The sequence below is a fragment of the Pseudoliparis swirei genome, chromosome 18 (assembly GCF_029220125.1).
Source record: "Pseudoliparis swirei isolate HS2019 ecotype Mariana Trench chromosome 18, NWPU_hadal_v1, whole genome shotgun sequence".
Lineage (NCBI taxonomy): Eukaryota > Metazoa > Chordata > Actinopteri > Perciformes > Liparidae > Pseudoliparis > Pseudoliparis swirei.
The window spans coordinates 7,327,752-7,346,485 of record NC_079405.1 but is presented as its reverse complement, the minus strand read 5'-3'; the positions used below and the strand labels follow the sequence as shown (position 1 = coordinate 7,346,485).

General features: G+C 40.7%; 3 protein-coding genes across 6 annotated transcripts; 2 read left to right on the top strand and 1 right to left on the bottom strand.

Moving 5' to 3' along the window:
- The first annotated feature begins 351 nt into the window (after nucleotides 1–351).
- slc16a1a (solute carrier family 16 member 1a) lies at nucleotides 352–4,776 on the top strand. The gene is given in 9 exon segments (XM_056437779.1): nucleotides 352–459; nucleotides 462–561; nucleotides 3,459–3,588; nucleotides 3,778–4,120; nucleotides 4,122–4,255; nucleotides 4,257–4,371; nucleotides 4,374–4,521; nucleotides 4,639–4,735; nucleotides 4,737–4,776. Coding segments are annotated over 9 exon segments (1,215 nt in total).
- A 3,267-nt stretch (nucleotides 4,777–8,043) lies between these two features.
- Nucleotides 8,044–16,249, top strand: sycp1 (synaptonemal complex protein 1). Of its 3 annotated transcripts, XM_056437776.1 has the most exons (35): nucleotides 8,044–8,172; nucleotides 8,426–8,501; nucleotides 8,589–8,632; nucleotides 8,934–9,098; nucleotides 9,232–9,299; nucleotides 9,409–9,482; nucleotides 9,597–9,655; nucleotides 9,765–9,831; nucleotides 9,988–10,061; nucleotides 10,143–10,251; nucleotides 10,766–10,860; nucleotides 10,946–11,130; nucleotides 11,223–11,290; nucleotides 11,398–11,459; nucleotides 11,561–11,677; nucleotides 11,786–11,890; nucleotides 12,017–12,120; nucleotides 12,224–12,341; nucleotides 12,450–12,520; nucleotides 12,606–12,687; nucleotides 12,771–12,833; nucleotides 12,913–12,975; nucleotides 13,164–13,226; nucleotides 13,330–13,446; nucleotides 13,528–13,638; nucleotides 13,749–13,841; nucleotides 13,939–14,013; nucleotides 14,087–14,173; nucleotides 14,256–14,385; nucleotides 14,733–14,734; nucleotides 14,810–14,863; nucleotides 15,009–15,080; nucleotides 15,166–15,273; nucleotides 15,388–15,453; nucleotides 15,560–16,249. In XM_056437776.1, exons 1-35 carry the CDS (start codon nucleotides 8,044–8,046, stop codon nucleotides 15,698–15,700), a joined length of 3,117 nt encoding a protein of 1,038 aa, XP_056293751.1. In that variant the 3' UTR covers nucleotides 15,701–16,249. The 3 variants fall into 3 exon arrangements, 1 of the variants encoding a protein (XP_056293751.1); XR_008834446.1 differs by lacking the exons at nucleotides 8,044–8,172; nucleotides 8,426–8,501; nucleotides 8,589–8,632; ... (21 more) ...; nucleotides 15,388–15,453; nucleotides 15,560–16,249 and having other exon boundaries at nucleotides 13,233–14,381; nucleotides 15,009–15,205; XR_008834445.1 differs by lacking the exons at nucleotides 8,044–8,172; nucleotides 8,426–8,501; nucleotides 8,589–8,632; ... (21 more) ...; nucleotides 15,388–15,453; nucleotides 15,560–16,249 and having other exon boundaries at nucleotides 13,233–14,381; nucleotides 14,810–15,205.
- Nucleotides 16,250–16,338: 89 nt separating this feature from the next.
- Nucleotides 16,339–18,375, bottom strand: si:ch211-105j21.9 (sialomucin core protein 24-like). Of its 2 annotated transcripts, none has more exons than XM_056437783.1 (4): nucleotides 18,055–18,375; nucleotides 17,302–17,865; nucleotides 16,574–16,717; nucleotides 16,339–16,489 (listed from the first exon to the last, which is right to left on the bottom strand). In XM_056437783.1, exons 2-4 carry the CDS (start codon nucleotides 17,765–17,767, stop codon nucleotides 16,359–16,361), a joined length of 741 nt encoding a protein of 246 aa, XP_056293758.1. In that variant the 5' UTR covers nucleotides 17,768–17,865; nucleotides 18,055–18,375; the 3' UTR covers nucleotides 16,339–16,358. The 2 variants fall into 2 exon arrangements, with proteins under 2 accessions (XP_056293758.1, XP_056293757.1); XM_056437782.1 differs by having other exon boundaries at nucleotides 17,302–17,784; nucleotides 18,055–18,374.
- Nucleotides 18,376–18,734: the final 359 nt, after the last annotated feature.

Here is an 18,734-nt window from a genome sequence, read left to right as displayed (position 1 = left end):
CTCCTTTTTTATTATCCAATTAGATGTTGCTTGATGGACGGCTTTATAACCATTTGCAAGACTCTATATGTGTGTCAAGATCATCTTGAGTACCAAATTAAACTGTTGCTCACGTTTTCCATTCAGAGTTGACACAACAATTTTCAGAGCTGTTGGTGTCAAATGTTTCAAAGCAGTTTCCGCAGAAGATCTAAGAGAGGTTGTAAAAATAAAGATGAGTCATGTGAGCCGATCCCGAGCAATTAAGCGTTTCAATAGCCAAGATATGCTCTGCCCTGTTTTGTTCTCCCCTGAGCAGATCCTCGTAGCCGTAAAACGGCTTGAAAAGGAGGAGGGGTTTCGTGGCTGGAAATGGCGCCCGCCGTCGGTGGCCCTCGAGGCTACACGCCAGCGACGGGTAGCTGAGGATGGACGGTGGTGGTCGGGGCCGTCATCTCCATTGGCTTCTCCTACGCATTCCCCCCAAGTCCATCACTGTCATCTTCAAAGAGATTGAGGCGATCTTCGATGTGACCAGGAGCCTTGTGTCCAGGATCTCTTCCATCATGTTAGCATGTGCATGTACGGCGGAGGTGAGCCACGAGCAAAAAATCAAACCTGTCAAACATCGCTGAACTCTTGACGTTCAGCACATCAAGACGATTTATAGATGGAATCCGTCTCTGGCTCTCAGCACAATTTGTAAAAGATTTACTCCCGGAGTGTTAAAAAGCCGATCCGTTGCTCCAACTACTGTCTTGTTTTGTATCCGTTCGGCCTGATTTTGTCCACAAAGAGGCCGCAGATTCTGAAAAGTTATCGTGCGGCGTCAATCAAACATTTCGTACTGAGGTAACACAACACTGTAACTCCTCGAGTGAAGATTTGCTCTTTGGAAGCACATGAATTGGTTTTGAGCCGCGTATTGTTTTCCCATTGAGAGTAGGGGGGTACCGGAGGTTAGGTTGTGTCCCTGCACTGAGATGAATGGCGGCCAGTCAGGTGACCGTAACGCTGCATTCATGTGCGTGATAGTCAACACGGAGAAAACCCACTTCAAAGGAGCTCTCCTCGTCCCCCAAGACCGTCTGCTCTGAAATCAAACCACTGCACTTCTCTTTTCTTGTGATGCACCGGGAAAAAATGATGACTCCGGCATCTTTTTCTAATCTCGAGGGAAGTTTTCGGAAAGTTGCTTTCGTGTGCCAAACTGATGTGAAGTGGAAAATATTACACCATATAAAACTACTTTGGATCATCTTTTCTGTAAAATATACTTATACAAGATCTGCAAGCAATAAAATAAAAGCGGACACAGTGTGTCATTGCTAGTATTGCATAATGTTGAACATATCAGCCCTTATTTTATTTTATTTTCCGTGGCGAGTGTATAAGGAAGTTGCAAGTTATTGCACATTAAAGGCAAGTTAAACTTAACTCTTTACGGTACAGAGTAAGTGAGTTAAAATAATCATTCAGTGTGTTTACATGATGGTATAATTCTAATCTTGCTTTAGTCGGACTATGCTATCTTTTGGGGGATCTGCTATTATCCCAATATACATGGCAGTGAGTAATTCGAATCATTGGCCGAAAGCATGTCATATCCGATACGATAGGTGGCGCTGTTTTCATTACAACTCGTGGTGATACAGCCATTTCCAACCAACAACAACAACATCAACATTTCGAGAAAGATGGCGAACAGAGAGCAAGGCGAAGCTACATCCCTCTACTATTCTGTCTGCTCTTCGGTCCAGAAATGTGTGGTGGCTCTTGTGTTCTCCATAGCGTTGTTTGTTTGTTTTCTGCCGGCCAGGCTCCCGGCAGTGACAACTTATCGTCTCTTTCGACTTCCGGGTCACGACATGGGAGGGCGGCGGGATCTCAAGCATGCGCAAAGACGCAAAGTCCAGTTCCTAATCCAATTCACCGTTACATGCCGCGATAGTCGAATTATCAACCGGATCGGATCGAGCTATCCAGGGGTGTTAATCGGATCGTAGTCGGACCGCACATAGTCGAACAAAGGTGTTTACATGAAACGGATCATTCGATTTCAGTCCGACTAACCCAGTTATTCGAATGCATGTAAACACGGTCAGTGCTGCTTATTGTTCGGTAACACATTCCAGTGATTAAAGGTCACAGTCGCACTTTGAGAACGTCTGATGCTTCTTTATTTGCCTGCCACTGCCCACTGTGATGTTAAGTAGCAGTACTTATCAGCCGGGCTGGGTTAACCTCCTTTCGTAAAGGCGTTAAAAGAGCGATATGCACCCGTTCTGACAAGTCATGAGTCACATTGGACTCAAAATGCATATTCAGGTGTAACATTGTTAATTAATTCAAATCTTTAGATCAAAATATACAGAGATGAACGCAAAGCTATGCATGTTAATTGAAAGTTAAATGATGAAATGTTTGTCCACGCGGCGTGAACAGATGACAGCCGAGTCTGTTATCGCACCCGTTAAACATTCTGAGCACATCGGCGGGAGAAGTTCATTAACAACCCACTGTTGCGCACCTCTGTACTCCTTCAATGTTTGATTCATTACATTCATAATATTCTACATTGGTTTGTCGCCAACCTTTTTATCCCAAGCAAGTCTCCCTGCGAGGCGGAAGGAAAGAACTCATTGTTAGTGTAGAGACTGGCTGCATTACAATTTAAAAACCCTTTGTCTTGCACCGCGCTGGCAAATGAGTCCGGACAACCTCTAAACAAAAACTGTCAGTTTCTATTTAGGTTCATTGGGTAGCGCAGGGATTTGGCAGGAAGGCAGAAGTGTCTTCCGTGTGGGTCCTCATACTCATTTAGGCCGCTTGATATAAGCCGAGGATGGAGATGGTGTTTTGCGACGTGAACCCGCCGCACATTTTAGTCATTTGTTTACAAGTCATACTGATTTTCCTGAATTGATGTTGAGTCCAAGCTGCATGCATATTGAATGCAAGTCGGTGTACTGTTCCCTCATTCTGTCACTTATTTCTTTGCAACTAATGTACCAGGTGCCGAAATTGCAAAAACTATACCTAATAAGATACACACACACACTCTCACACACCAGTCAACCACCCCAATCAAACAAAAACACACACACACTTATACACCCACTCACTCAACTGAACTGAGTTTCTTCCAATAATCATTTAAAATGCATTTAGAGTCCATTTAAAGAAGAATCCACCAACAAATTATTCCTCTGTCAATTTGTCGGAATCTCTGAGACAAATAAATGCTCATTTCATTAGCGCCGTCATGGTTTTTCTGACACATCGCATTATTAATGGCATGGGAACACATCTACTGCAGTGCAGCACTGACAAAAATGATTCCAGGAGTTGTTGGAATTTTCCGAGCCACGGCTGAGGCACTGGAGCCCTCTGGTGGGTAAATTGAGACCAGTGCATTGATGAATGGATAGAAATCGCCATTGTTCAGCATTTAATACCAGAGTGTTTTGGCTCTTCAGACTCAATCAGCAGCATCCTGGTGAATAAATATGGGAGTCGTCCTGGTATGATGGCGGGAGGAAGCCCATCTGGATCGGGCTCTATCTGTAATTATGTTCAAGCGGTAACTCATTTAACTTTCTATATTTCTAAGTTTAGTCACGAGTCTCTTTCTTTGTTCTTCTTTTTCATTGTGTTACTGTCCGCTGTTGCCATCTAGTGTTTTTCAAAAGTAAAAAATACCAGGAAAATAATCTCCAAACATTTTACTGCTCAAATCCCTTTTATTTCCACCCGTATATTTCTAGATGTCAAATACACTTGCGTTTTATTTTTATTGATTATGTTACGTTTGGGATTGGCCTCCAACCTGAACCCTGCCCTCACCATGATTAGAAACTACATCTACGATAAGCGGCCTATTGCTAATGGCATCGCGATGGCCGGCAGACCGGTCTTCCTGTCCACCATGGCGCCGGTAAACACCTGGCTGTTTGGCACATTTGGCAGGCGAGGAAGTTTCTCAAACCTGGGCGGCCTGTTATTCAATTGCTGTGTTGCTGGTTTCCACATGGGTCCCATAGGACCACGACCCAAACCTGCAGAGAGGGGCACAGAGGGGAGGACGGTACTGCAGAACATCAACGGCTTCATCGACCTCTCTCTGTTCGAGCACCAGGGATTTTTTTCTCTTCATTAAGGGCAATATTGTCATGTTTTTCGGACGCGTTGCTCCGCTAGTGTTCCTTGGTAATTATGCAAAGAGTAAAGATATCCCTAAAGACAAGGCAGCTTTCTTACTGTCTGTGCTGGCTTTTCATGGTCGCCCAGCCCTCAATGACTATTGTGGCTAAGACCAAGTGGGTCCGGCCTAAAATACAATACTTCTTCGCTGCCCCGATGCTGTACAACGGAGTTTGCCACCTTCTGGTATACCAATATCGGAAGATTACAAAGGCTTTGTGATTCATGCCATTTTCGAGACCGTGACGGACCTGGTGGGGACCCAGGGCTTCTCCAGTGCCGTCTGGTTGGCCACCGTTGTGAAGTGTGGTCTTGTATTGTTAGGACGCCCTTTGCTTGGTGAGTACATCGCCTTCTAAATGGACTTCCAAGTTCACTGCCATCCATTATTTTATGTATTTCAAGTGTCTCGACGGTGACTAAAGAATCATGCGGCGTGACTCTTTCTCCTCACAGGGATGTTCAATGACGTGTATCACGATTACAACACATGCCAGGGCCGTGGCATCGTCTCCAGTGTCATCCTGTTTGTGGGGGTGGGACTCAACTATCGTCAAGAAGAAGAAAGAGGAGGAGAAGAGGGCTAGGGTATAGGAAGTGGGGAACAAAAGCACATTAGGAGATGGCAGAGGCGGAGAACAGAAGACACCATCTAATATTCTATATATGTGACAATTTAATCTTGTCAGTGAGGCTTTTATATACATTTTTTAAACACTCATTTTTAGTCCTCTTTTGTTTTCTAATGACTTGTTTTTGAAGACCACCACCAAAAGCCTCAACTAGGATGTAATGTAAAACATGTATACACCTATTAATGCCCTTTAAACTCTAATACATGTCCACATAAAATATCTCTGCTATTCATTTAGGGACTGTTATATGTTTGGGTAGACTATTTGGGTTTGCTTAGCGCTTTATCTCACTTATATTGTTAGGATATTCTTTTTGTATTATTCTCAGATGGTATCACTCTACCCTTACTGCAGCACACAATTTCTGGTATTTTAACGTTATAAAATGGTGATAATTACATTTTTCCATAAAGTACTTGCCGAGTGCAGCTCTCAATATAAGAAGAAAAAAGAAAAAGTAATTGCAAATATTTTCGGTGAAAGTGCATAATTATAGTATTACCCTCTTCTAGCCGCATTATCTCTTAAACACATTTATAAAAACTATTTTGGAAGGTTTTGGAAGGTTTGAAAGCATCCTTGGTGTTCATACGCTCGCACTTTATTTATTCCACAAATGAAGTTATACTAATTCCACATATCTTTGCTTGGTCTATTTGTGATGATACATGATGGGAATTTGCTATAATTCTGAGGGCATTAAACGTCTTTCCATCGCTTTATGTATTCACATGATAGAACTAAATATGCTACTGACTGCAAGTTACTGTATATTGAACACGTTAGAAAATCAAACAAGCATTCATCTGCAAGAAGACCGAAGTCAGCTGTATTCTAAGTTATTAAATATCTGAGATCTGAATTTTTTTTCTTAAGCGATGTCTTTTCTCTATTTTTCTTAGAAACTACACCATTATCATGCCATTAACTGCTATCAAATGGACTGGGTGGACTAATGATTGGATTTGCTGTATTGCCATCTGTTATATCCGTCGTATTATTGGAGCAATGCCTCCACAGCATTTAGTCTGTTTATGAAATGATGAGCTTGCCATTATATAACAACCGCAGTCTAAATAAATAAATAACATGAAGATGGCTTAATAGAATATTGGCTTGACAATAATAACCTCTGACGTTATGTTTTGCTGGTTGAATGAACATTGTAATCTTAATGTGCAAAGCGGATCAAGTATTGTTGACAGCGTGAAAGATACAAATCGGTGCAATACTGCCCTTCTCATTAAGCAGGATGGCATTCGACCAGCAGAACCAAGGCTCCACTTGGCACAGGTATGAATTAGGAAGCAGCTTGTCAGCACTAATCATGTCCTAGGATATAAGAAAAATAGAATAATGGAAAATAGTCCTATAGTGTATATCTTACCAAATAATAACTAAGTTTGGGTAAACATATAACAACATATGGCAATTTGGGTTGCTAAGATGTTATTAAAGAATAGCAGTTGTTGGTATCTTGCTTTTGGCAAGACTGAATTGTGGTGTGAAAGAACCTGAGCGCTGTTCCTCTGTAAACATAATATGTCACCTGCAAACTCGGATGCAATGCTTTGTATTAAAGATGTGCAGTCATGCTTCCCGATTTGAGGACACAGACAGGATTTCATGTTTTCACTTAATTTGTCATGCATAATGCATGTCCTTGTAATCCCTAACCAAAAAGGAGGAAGAACCAAGGAGGCCCAATGTGTTTAATGAGACAATCCAATGACTTTAGAACCTCTCTTTCTTCTTCATTACATTGTACTCAAGGTTACATTGATTATTTTCCAGTTGCATGGCCTGACCCTTCCTGAATGTATATTATGAACCTCCAGGCCTCACCTCATTGAGTTTGTGCTTTGTGCTGACAGTAACTTGTACACTTCATAACCTATAAGTCAATAATGTATTATGGGGGCTAGAATCCTTTGATGGACCATCATTGATCTGAATCAGAATCGTTGAATTGCAAAGTGCATTGCACATATAAGGAATTTCATTTAATGAAAGGTGCCTAACAATAAACAGAAATAGAATACAACAATACAAACAAATAATCGAGAAATAATTTAAAGATGCATATGGGAAACAACAAACAGATAACTATGGAAGCCCATTTCCAGATAGTATCTCATAATAATCAGATGCTAAGTCATAATTATGAGATGCTAAGTCAACATTATGAGATACTATCTCATCATTATGAATTACAGGATTCTAATTTATTTCTCACTGTGGCACAAATGGGCTTCCGTAGATAACAGTACTTTAAAATATGTATATATTATTAAATTAAAGTGGCATGTGTATTTTTATAAAGAAAATATTTGCAAGGGTGTTGAACGAAATAGTAAGAGTCAGAGTCAGTGGGGGTCCCGAAAGTGTTCTTGTGGCGCGAGGTCTTGTGAAGGACCGCGGCGCAGCCTCCTGCCAGAAGGAAGGGACCCGACAGCCTGGAAGTCCCTCGTCGTGCAAACAAAACATACTTTTTGCTCAATAACCGTCTGGGGAAATACAATATTGACCTGGGACTTGGAAGGGGGGAAAGAACAATCTAGATCCAACCAACTAGCACATATATTCAACGCTGAGAAGTAATTTATTTAAACTAAAGTATGCCCCTGTTGTCCGATAATGGGTGCAATGTCCTTAAAGTAACACACGGATCGAAACAAACCGTTAATGTAACGCATTGGAATCCAACGGGAGGATTCATGCACGCACGCGCACGCGCACGCACGCGCATACGTTGTTGGATTGGAGCCGTTAACTGGCAGTTGACTAACGTTTCCTTGCGGTCACCGTAAATACCGGAGCTGACGGACGTTACCCCCGGCCGTTATTTGCGAAAATAAAGTCCTGTCAACGTTACATGTTTTCCCTGGCAGATATTTAGTTTTTTATTTATTAGAAATACTTACTGCAGGTAAGTGACGGTTCGCTAACTTTAACATGAACTCAATCAATTATCTTTACGTTAAGTGACGCCGGTTAACGTGATAATGTTAGCTAACGTCAAACGGAAATGCGAAAAAGCTAGTTTAACGTTAGTTGACCATACTGCACATAGTTAGCTATCATTCTAGCTAACTATATAGATAATTATAACTATTTTAGCTACCTCTTGATAATGTCCACATCTGCATTACGAGCGAATGTACATTAAAGCTCGGTAAACCGTAACGTCGCTTTACGTTAAACTGTGTCTTCTGCTCATTTCAGGATGCAGAAAGACCGGGGATTTAACTTCAAACTGCTGCTACCCTCCAGGGGGAGAAGCGGGCAGGTATCTGCAGTTCGACCTCTGGAAATGGTTGAGAGCTGCGGAGATTTCATGAATTCATTACAGCAGGTAACGTTACTTTAAATGGACAATAGTTAACTACCAGTAAACATGAATAAATACACGTCAAACATAATATTAAAGCTAACTTTTTTCTTTCTTTCAAGTAATGGAAGTCTTTTAACATACAGTATTGTGTGCCTTGTTGTCTTTGTAGTTATCTTAATTCATTGGTGAATAGAGGCAGCTGTCTAAATCACGGCTGTAAATCATTAGCACATAATACAGATGATGACTAAGCATACCTGCTGTTTTCCCCTAGGGTCACAGTAAAGGTTTTGAAAAAGAGCAGAGCGGGCCTTTTCCCAATACAAGTGTGATTGAACCAACTAGACCAGGTATTTTCTACTAATCAACATATATCAATTATCACAAACCCGTACAATACATTGTACAATACATTGATTATTGTTTCTCCCCTAAAGAACTCCCCAGGATGAAAGCTGTGTCACCGATGGAAAAGGGAGAGGTAATATTGTCATGATACAATAGGTTAGATTTGGGGCGACTGGGGGTCATTGGTTAGCAAGTCTGTCTTTCAATCAGGGGATTGGCAGTTCAATCCCCGCCCTAGTCGATGTGTCCTTGAGCAAAATACTTAACCCTGAATTCCTCCCTGTAGCTGTGTTTACGGTGTATGAATGTAACGTGATTGTATGTCGCTTTGGATAAAAGCGTCAGCTAGATGACATGTAATGTAATTGGGTCTTTGCAAAGTGTCAACTCCAAAGCATGTCGGTTTACTTCCCTTCATTGTGAATATTCCTCAGAATAATTGCACTCCTGGGCAGCTGTATTCCAAGCTGTTTGATGAAGTTGAGAAAATTAAGTGCTGGAAGGTAAAAGCTGACTCTGACTCTGTGCAAAAGGAAAGGAAACTCCAAGAAAACAAAAGAACAATTGAAACTCAGCGCAAAGCCATTCAAGACTTGCAGGTGTGTATCCTCATCCGTCTATCTCTTATTAATGTTGTTTATCAAAGGATTATTGATAAAAAAAGGAACAGCCTACTCTAGCACCCTTTTGATATCTATAGTGTTATGTGTTATGTTTGTTCTGTCATTACAGTTTGGAAGTGAAAGTCTCAGCGTAAAGCTGGAGGAACAGATCAGTGAAAATGAGGATTTAAGAAACAGGTAAGTGTTTTGTCTGGAAATATTCTGAGATTAGACTTGCTCTCTAAAAGCCAAATACATGTGGTAATCAAATGTGTAAATGTTTTGTTTTTGACACATTTTAATATAGAAACGACAGCACAAGAATCTTGTGTAATATACTCAAAGATACTTTCCAGCGGTCAGCTGAGAATATGCATTTATGTAAGTAAAAGTGCTTTACATTTCTCTGCCCCAATATATGTCTTAACCAGTCACATTAATAAAGTTTTGAAAATAAGGACTCATTGTTGCGGAACAAATCTTTACATTTTCTAGTTGAATCCGAAAGAGAAGAAACACATCACCTCTTTATGGAAAATACTGGGAGTATTAAGGTAAAACACACAATTTGTTTATTTTTATAAGGATCATTTGTAAGAAGCAGTCAATAAAACAGTCTGACAGGGTTTGATGGTCAGTTTACATGTAATGTTTTTTTTCTAGAAAATGATTGCTTCATTTGAAAGCCTTCGTATTCAAGCAGAAGCTGATCAACAAGAGTTGCAGAAAGGTTTTTATTGTTACTATTACTATAGCCTTTTCACAACAAGAGTGTTTTAATCAGTCAGGAATTATTTAAAGGACAAAATCTAAAATATGAATTGATTGACAAGCAACATCAACATGTCCACAAGCAGGAACAATTAATATGTTCTTTTGTTTCCAGTCAGAGAGGCCTTGCTGCAATTTGAAGATCTAAAAGAACAATATCATCAAGAATATAACATGAAAGAGAAAGAGGTCAGAACAATTAAAGTCTTTTTAGATCACTTTATTTGTGAACTTTTGAAACAGACAGCTCATTGACAGTCACATTCACAGGTTGCAGTGCTTCAAACTAGAATTAAGGATAAGGAAAATGAACTCCAACAACTCCTGCTTCACCTCGATGAAAACCAGAAGCAATGCAAACATCTTCAAGAGGCAACAAGTAAGATCATGATCCGATTTCAAGATGCGGTGCTCGTAGTTTATAGTCTTGGATTCTGTATTTTGTAAAATACCATAATTTTGGTCAAAAGTGGTTTGTAAATATAGTTTTGTTGTTAAACAACATTCAATGTCTTGTCAACAATGTTTTGAATAACATTCCCACGAGCTGTGAAAAAGAGAATGAAAATGTTCAAAGACAAATTAGGTTTAGCTAAAGATAATAATAGTTGGTCAAATATATGATTGAAGTTAATGAAGGTAACGGTGTGACCCAGAACAAGGTACTCTGGGTTTTGTCTTAAACGTTACTTAAGCTTTGACTGAGACGTCAACAAACAAATACCTGAACTGTTGATAATGTTGAAATGGTCTCAGTATTTCAGTATAACTGCTTATTAACATGCCTTACTATACAACTAACATATTTGTTAGTATTAGTACACTTATTTATTTTAAGGATCGCTGGAGCGGATACCAAAGATGTTATCATTAAATGTTTACTGACTTTCCAGATGAACAATATGAACTTCTAAAAAGCTCAAAACAGGAACAAGAATCTATTCTTCAAAGACTGAACGCTGCAGAGCAACACTGCAAAGAAACTGAGGTGAGTGTGTTGAGATTCTTGTGATATTCAGTTACGCTTTGTGCATTATCTGCTTTGATTCATTAAAATGAACTATATTCCTCAGGAAACTTGTGAAGCTATTGCTGCAACGTTGGCCCAAAGCAAAGAAGAATATGGAGAGACTATTCAAAACAAAGACTTGAGCTTGCAGGAGCTCACTAGAGTTAAAACTCAGCAAGCAGAAAAGCTGGAGGAGATTCAGACGACCATTCAGAAGCTACAGAATTCACTGGCATTGGAGATACTGAGGTATACATAGCTCATGTACATTTAGAGCATTTTTCTGACGAAATATTGCTTCCCTTCACACCATATTGTTCCGGTTATGACCCATTTTAAAGGACCAAGGAGCTTGAGGATAATCTTATGGCAAACAACAAAGAACTTGAAAGGAGAAACACACTCTTAGGTAAGCCTCTCTGAATTCATTCAGAGATATTCTATAGGTATACTTCAGTATATCGATATTTGTCTTTGATGCTCTTTCAAACTGAAAGAAGATGTTTTACTCGACAGGAGAGAGCCGAGAGCAGAGGGCAGAGAAAGATGAGCAGATCAAAATCCTTGCAGATGAACTGGTAGGGCGAATTTGAATGCATTCTTTGTTTCTAAACTAGTCGTCATAGTTCGAACACAAAAGACGAGAACTTGAAGACACGGAGTATAATTTTGTTCTTAGGATAAAACATCTAAATCCATTGAGAGCATGAAGGGTAAGATTGAAATCACTGAACTCAGAGTGGAGGAACTTGCCGTTGAGCTGTCAAGAAAAACCGAAGAAGTCCATCTATTTAAGGTAATACACATCGATACCTCATCTCAGAAGGAAACGCTGTGTTTATACCGTAGTCTAATGCAGATGACTAGACGTGTAAGGCCCAAATAACATTTTGTGTTGATAAAGAATGAAGCAGAGATTGAGAAAGCAGAACAGGATCGTCTTAAAAAGACGTGTGAAGCTGCTGAAAATGCACAAGAAGACTTAAAGGAGAAGGCCACAGTGACAGAGGTTTTTATATGGCCTACTTCTCATCATCTCATCAAGCTATTTTTAAAATGGAAAACAATTCAGTCCTATTTGTGTATGTACGCAATTCATGGCTTCGCCACATGTTGTTCTTTGATATGTTCTCAGATGAAAGTGCAAGACCTGGAGGAACAACTGAATACTGAGATAACAAAGAATACAGAACAAACATGTCAGATGGAGCAACTGAGGAAAGACTTTACGCAGCAGAAGTGAGTTCATAACAGCCAGACAATTCATAATGTTAGCAGATCAAATAGTATATTGAACTGTTGTAATCTTATTGTCTCATGTTGAATGTATGTCTTTTTTAAGAGTGAAGTACAAAAAGCTCGTATCCACCTTCAATGAGCTGCAATGTGAGAAGACAGCCATTCAACTGCAGCTTGAGAGTGGATCTTCTGATGTGAAAACTATTGAGGCAAACATGAAGGTCTGGTGTATCCATTCTTATGTACATCAGCTGTTTGTATTAGGTGTCGTTTTTTTGTCTTTTATTACTGACTATTATACGAATAACATGCTGTTTTGACTGAATCAGGTGAGTGAGGAGAACGTTGGGAAGCTCACAAGAGAAATCCAAAGACTGGAAGCAGAAAAACAATGTTTACGGTGAGTTTTGCACATTAAAAACATAAAGAGGTTTTCCATTATGAAGTTTCCAAGTTTAATATATTAGAATATTTTCATTAAATAGAGAGGAAGTGATCTCCATTAAAAGCAAAAGCCATGAGGCATATCAGGAATCAGAGACTTTGCAGAAGAAAATTGAAGAAAATGTAAGTATGCCAACTAAACCCATCATAATGATGCCCGTTCTGAAAGTTTGAAATGATGATTTGAGTGTGATGGTTTTGTTTAGTGTGAACATCTGCAGGAGGAAATTGCAGAAAAAGAACATTGGATAAAATCTGTGGAAACAAAGGTTATTAAAAAACAAAAATATTAAATGCTAATATTATCGATCATTTTGTGGAAATAACAAGATTTATTTTGTTTTTTAGCTGTGCAATCTCAGGAAAAAGTTTGATATTAAGCTTAAAGCCCAGGAGGAATGCCAGAAAGAGGTTTGTGACTAAAACAGTTCATGGAATAGTGTTTTTTTATATTTTATTTTTTGTATTCTTGTGTGTTTAGTTTATTGGTGCTGCTACTGTGACGACAAATTTCCCCTTGGGGATTAATAAAGTATATATCTATCTATCTATCTATTTATATACTGTAAGCCGCTAACAGTGGAATTCTATATTTTCAGAATAAAATGCTTAAGAAACAAATAGCAAAGGAGAATGAGAAATCCAGTCAACTTGAAATTGTGGTTTGTTATTTTTTTTAAATGTATCTTTCAGTGTGTTATATTGATACAAAACATTTAAAATGATAAGTATAGCCCTGCATGATGTCCATGTTTGTGTCTCCAGATCAACGGTCTTCAGGAGGAGTCCCAGAACCTCAAAAGACTGAACCAAGTAGACCATCAGAAATTGCTTCAGGATCTTGAGTCCAAATCATCCTTTGCAACAGAGCTTGAGAATAAGGTTACTTATATAATGTTATGTTGTTTACCACATTAAGTTCCTCATAATACAAAATAACAATACAAACACTATTTCTTACAGCTACAAAAGCTCAGATTAACAGCAGTAGAGGCCATCAACAACAAGGAAGACACAGAAGTCATGTGTCAACAAAAGATAACGGACATGCTCGCAATTATGGAGCAACACAAGGTGAGGTCATGATGTCGTTCATATTTTGCCATCTGAAGATGGTCTTCTCCAGCGTGACCATCAATCCAAATACATGTTTTAATGTAAGGTACTTTAAATTGCTTCAATAGAGCCAGTATGATCAGATGGTTCACGAAAAGGATGCAGAGCTTGATGCGCACAAGAGAAAAGAGACGGAGGCCGCGGCCTTGATGAAATCTTTGGTATGTTGCGGAAAAATTCTGAATTTACATATATATACAATATAAAACAATTAGATAATCAATAAGTTATAAGCTAAACTACAATTTTAAAAATCAGGTGGGGGACCTCACAAAGAACAGGGCAGAGAATGATCAGCTGACGAAACAGCTGAAGACAGAAATAACACAGAAGGTATGTCCCGGTTTTAATCAGCATTCTTTGAGGCTTTTCATTGAAACATGTAAACACTTGTCTCTGCTATTAGGAACACATGCAGAAGGAGCTGACTGACTTGAAGAAAGTATTATCGTCAACAAAATGCACTCAGCCGTCAGAAGCCAGGAGAAAGCAGGTACGACATCTAATAAGCGACCTCTGATGACCTGGGTAGTCGTCACATGTACTCAACAAACAATTCATCTTGACGTTTCCAGTCACCTGACTATAAACAGAGATGTTCAAAGACCCCAAAAGACAGCTCTTCAACAGGACACACGTTTGACTTCTCCGAGGCCAAGAAAACTCCCTCCCACTCCCAAACTGCATTTAAGAAGAAACCTGTGAGTTTATTCTAGCAAAAGTTTTTAGGCAGATTGAAAAAAAAACGTCTAATCATCAAATTGTCTGCATTTATATTGCATTCTTGTATAATTGTTACTGACAGGTTTTTTTGCTTTTTCATGTTCAAGACAGGTTGAGTAAAGATACTGAGGGCGTTGTGTATGTTTAACTCACCTGTTCAGACCTTTTAAAGTGTCCGACTTCTAACCAATATATTCTGTTTGTATATTTGATGTGTGTGCATGTGCAGGCAAAGGCTGGGTATGTATGTGCATTCATGCGTGGGGGGGGATTCGTCTCAGTCTGCACTGTGTCAACAGTGAATGAATGCGCTCTGAACGAGTCACTAGAGGTTATTGCTGAGTGATAGCCCGTTGCCAAGAGATAAATCAAACTATGATAACATTTTATGTCTTCTGTGGTTCAGCAAACTGACACCGAATCCATCAGAACATCGTGTGGAACGACCCCAAAGACTAAGGTAGACAACAGTTTAATCTATTTTTTTTAAAGCAAACGTTGACTTGATATGAAGATGAAGACCCGCGTAGAGTCTAAGTGAATCCAACCACTATTTTGGCATTCATATTCATAAAACTCAAACTGACACTGACTTTGTATAAAAGGAAATTCACAACGAAGACCTGAAAACCCCAAAAAGTTCTGCAAGCGGAGTTGGCGGGACATCAAAGATCAAAGTAATAGTATTTTTCTGCCATTTTCCAAACTTAACACAAATCTGAATGACTTTTTCTGACATCTCCTCTTTGAATTCCTTTACAGTCGTACAGAATCAGGACTCCTCCTTCCGCTGAAAAGGCAGCCCTGTGGGGGAAGGTCCGTATCGAGATCGACCCGAAGTCTGACAGCTCCGATCTAAGTGATCTCCTGGTGAGTTGTTCTTTGTCAGGAGGAGATATATTGTCCTGGTTTCTTGTGTTTTTGATCATCTGTGCAAGATTGACAGAAGAGCTGATTCGGCCTTTTTCTTTCTCTTCTTGGCAGACCTTTGCAAGTGCACCTGCACCCAATTTCTCTGCTCCACAAAGCAAACATAACATCTTGAAGAAGGTAATATGCTATTATAAAATGAGTTGTGTGCATTGCATACATGGACAAAGAAGAAAGAATCCCTGATAGTTTATATTTAAATAAATTTGGATCAACATTTTTTCAGGTTCAGAGCCCGTTCACTCATAAATCACCAGGGAACTCCTTGAAGTTAACTGCGATGAAAAGAATGAGAGATGCTGGTTGGACTGCTGTTGCTGGCTGTGACAAAAAAAAGAGGACGACCAATGAGAAGATCTTTGCATAAATAGTGCCGTTACAGGTCGGATCGAGAGTTATCGTCATAGACGGGTTCAGATGTTCATTTTCCAACGTTGTTGACATACATATTTCCACTGTTAGGGATCAAATAGACAGTATTAATGATAATAACATGCCAATTTGTTTCTTGACATGTATAGAAAGTAGTGTTATGGCTCAGTTAAACTATATTGTTCACAACAAAGATGTAGGTGTTCATATTTCTAAGTTTTTCTCAAGTTTTTGTTGGTTTTAAAGGAGATTTAAGTGACTGTCGAGTTTCACTGAGCACTTTACCGTGTTCAAATCCGTGCCCTCCGTTGAGTTTAGGATCACTTCAATGTGTCCATGGAGTTGGCGATGGGGACTGTTTTCAAATGCATTCAAATTGGTTAAGCACAAGTTTATATTGTTGGTGTCGGAAATGGTTTATTAATGTACTGCTAACAATGTATTCACGTTTCATAGTATTGACAGTGAAATAAGAGAAATAAATGTTCAAATGGATAAGCGCTGTCCTTGTTTGAATGTCGTGCCCATCGTAATGTTCTCTTCCTCTCTCGGCCTCTCGTGAAGAATTCAGATTTCATAGGGATGAAATGTCTTGAAATTGTACTAATATGTGGAAGATGAAAAGATCTCAAACTTTGGGAACTCCGTTCTCTTTAATGAAATAACTGGAGCCGAAATTGAGATTGGTCATCTGGGGCTGTTGGCACGTTGTCGTATATCGGATGGCCGTCATAAAGTCCTCCAGAAATTACGAGCGTGTCGTCTTCTGCCACGAACTCGTCTCCTGAAAACGAAATTGGATTTAATAAATTGCTAACGACGGACACGATCCTATAGACCGAGTGCATGACGAGGGGGAAGGCCTTACCCGCGTTGTTGAGCGGTTGATGCAAGTATTGGATTTTATGTTTGCATTTGTGAAACATGAGCACAACCAGAGCCAGGGCGAACGCGCCCAGCACCGCGCTGAAGACAATCGTCATGTTCTTCTCCGCGATGTTGAGTCCCAAACCTTGTAACGCAAGGAGGAAAAATTAAACAAATATACACCAACATTCAAAAGTTTGGGGTCACCCACCCAGACGATTTTGTGTTTTCCATTAAAACTCACACTTTTTATTTATCAAATGAATTGCAAAATAAATAGAAAATAGTCAAGACGTTGACATGGTTAGATATAATGGAATATAAATGTTGTTCTTCAAACTTCTAGCTCAAAGGAAGGCCAGTTTTGGAGCTTCTCTCACCAGCATAACTGTTTTCAGCTGCGCTAACATAATGTCACAAGGGTTTTCTACCCCTCCGTGTGTCTTCTAAGGCGATGAGCAAACACAATGTACCATTAGAACACTGGAGATGGGCCTCTATACACCTTAAAAACAAAACGTTTCCACCTAGAATAGTCACTCACCACATTAACAATGTATAGAGTGTATTTCTGATTAATTTAATGTTATCTTCATTTTTTTTAAACAGTGCTTTTCTTTAAAAAATAAGGACGTTTTTTCGTGACCCCAAACTTTTGACCTGCGGTGTAACTCTTTCATGCGAGTTACATATTAACTTGCATTGCGTAATTAAACAACGAAGGCTCACCTCGCGTGGTTCCGCCCGTCGACTCTGAGGTCGCGTCGGCGGCGTGGGACGAACTTTCCGTTGCGGCGTGCGTGGTGCCTACGTAACCTCCTGTGGTCTGCTTCGTCGTCAGAGCCGCAGATGTCGGAGCGCCGCGTGTCGTGGTCGTCGGCGACGTGCCGTTCGTCCCGTCGGCCGTCGACTGAGAAGTCTGGAGATGAGTGGCGCTCTCGGGCGTAGCCGCCGTCGCCCGGGCGGAGGTTTCACCGTCCGGGGTCGTGGCGGGAAATGAAGTCGTGCTCTCCGTGGAGTCTGAGATGACGTCAACGTGTCCGGTAGAGTTGGCGGAAGGGAGCGCCGATACTGGCGTGTTTGGATCGGGGCTCGGTTCTGTTGGCGCGACGGGCGATCCCGCCTCCCGTGTTTGTGCCACGGCCAAAGGAACGAGCAGAAGGCAACAAGCCAGTGCGGCGAAGAAGGTCTCCATGGCGGCTGAGTTCTGGCCTGGGAAACAAAACGCTGGGTAAAAAAAAAAACCTGGAACACTCCGTTAAACGTTTATTCCCCTCAGTGGAAACCTAGCACCTGTGCAGGGAAAACAACACCGTGAACACTGGGTTTGACCTCTGAGCGGGAGGTCATGTGCGTCACACGAACTGATCTGTTGCAGGAAATAACTTCAGACGCTCTGAACGTGACATTTCTACTCTTCCCTCTCGTGCGACAGCTTGACGGAATCCAAACCCGGAGCGAGAGGAGGAGACGACGGCTCACCTTGTTTTGTTCGTATCAACAGGAACTCGATTCACCTCCGTGGCGGCGAGTCCAGGCTGTTCACTTCCTGTGGAACTGGACCCGCGGGGGTTGGTTTGCTGGCAGAGTGGCAGGTGAAAGTGGGCGGGTCCTTTCTTTGTTAACTTCCTCTATTGTACGTTTCCATGGAGACAAACGACACGACTATTATCTCGACCAAAGCTCAATCTCTCTCTCTCTCCCGTCTCCCTCTATCGTCTCTCTGTCTCTCTCTCTCCCTCTCTCTTTCCTTCTCTCTCTATCGTCTGTCTCTCTATCGTCTCTCTCTCTCTGTCTCTGTTTCTCCCTCTCTGTCTCGCTCTCTCTCCCTCTGTCTCCCTCTATCGTCTCTCTCCCCTTCTATCATCTCTCTCTCTCCCCTCTCTTTCCTTCTCTATCGTCTGTCTCTCTATCGTCTCTCTCTCTCCCTCTCTCTTTCCTTCTCTCTATCGTCTGTCCCTCTATCCTCTCTGTCTCTGTTTCTCCCTCTGTCTCTTTCTCTCCCGTCTCCCTCTATCGTCTCTCTCTCCCCTTCTGTCTCTCTCCCTCTCTCGTCTCCCTCTATCGTCTGTCTCTCTATCGTCTCTCTTCCTCTCTCTCCCTCTCTCCCTGTCTCTCTCTCTCTCTCTCTCTCTCTCTCTCCCTGTCTCTCTCTCTCCGTC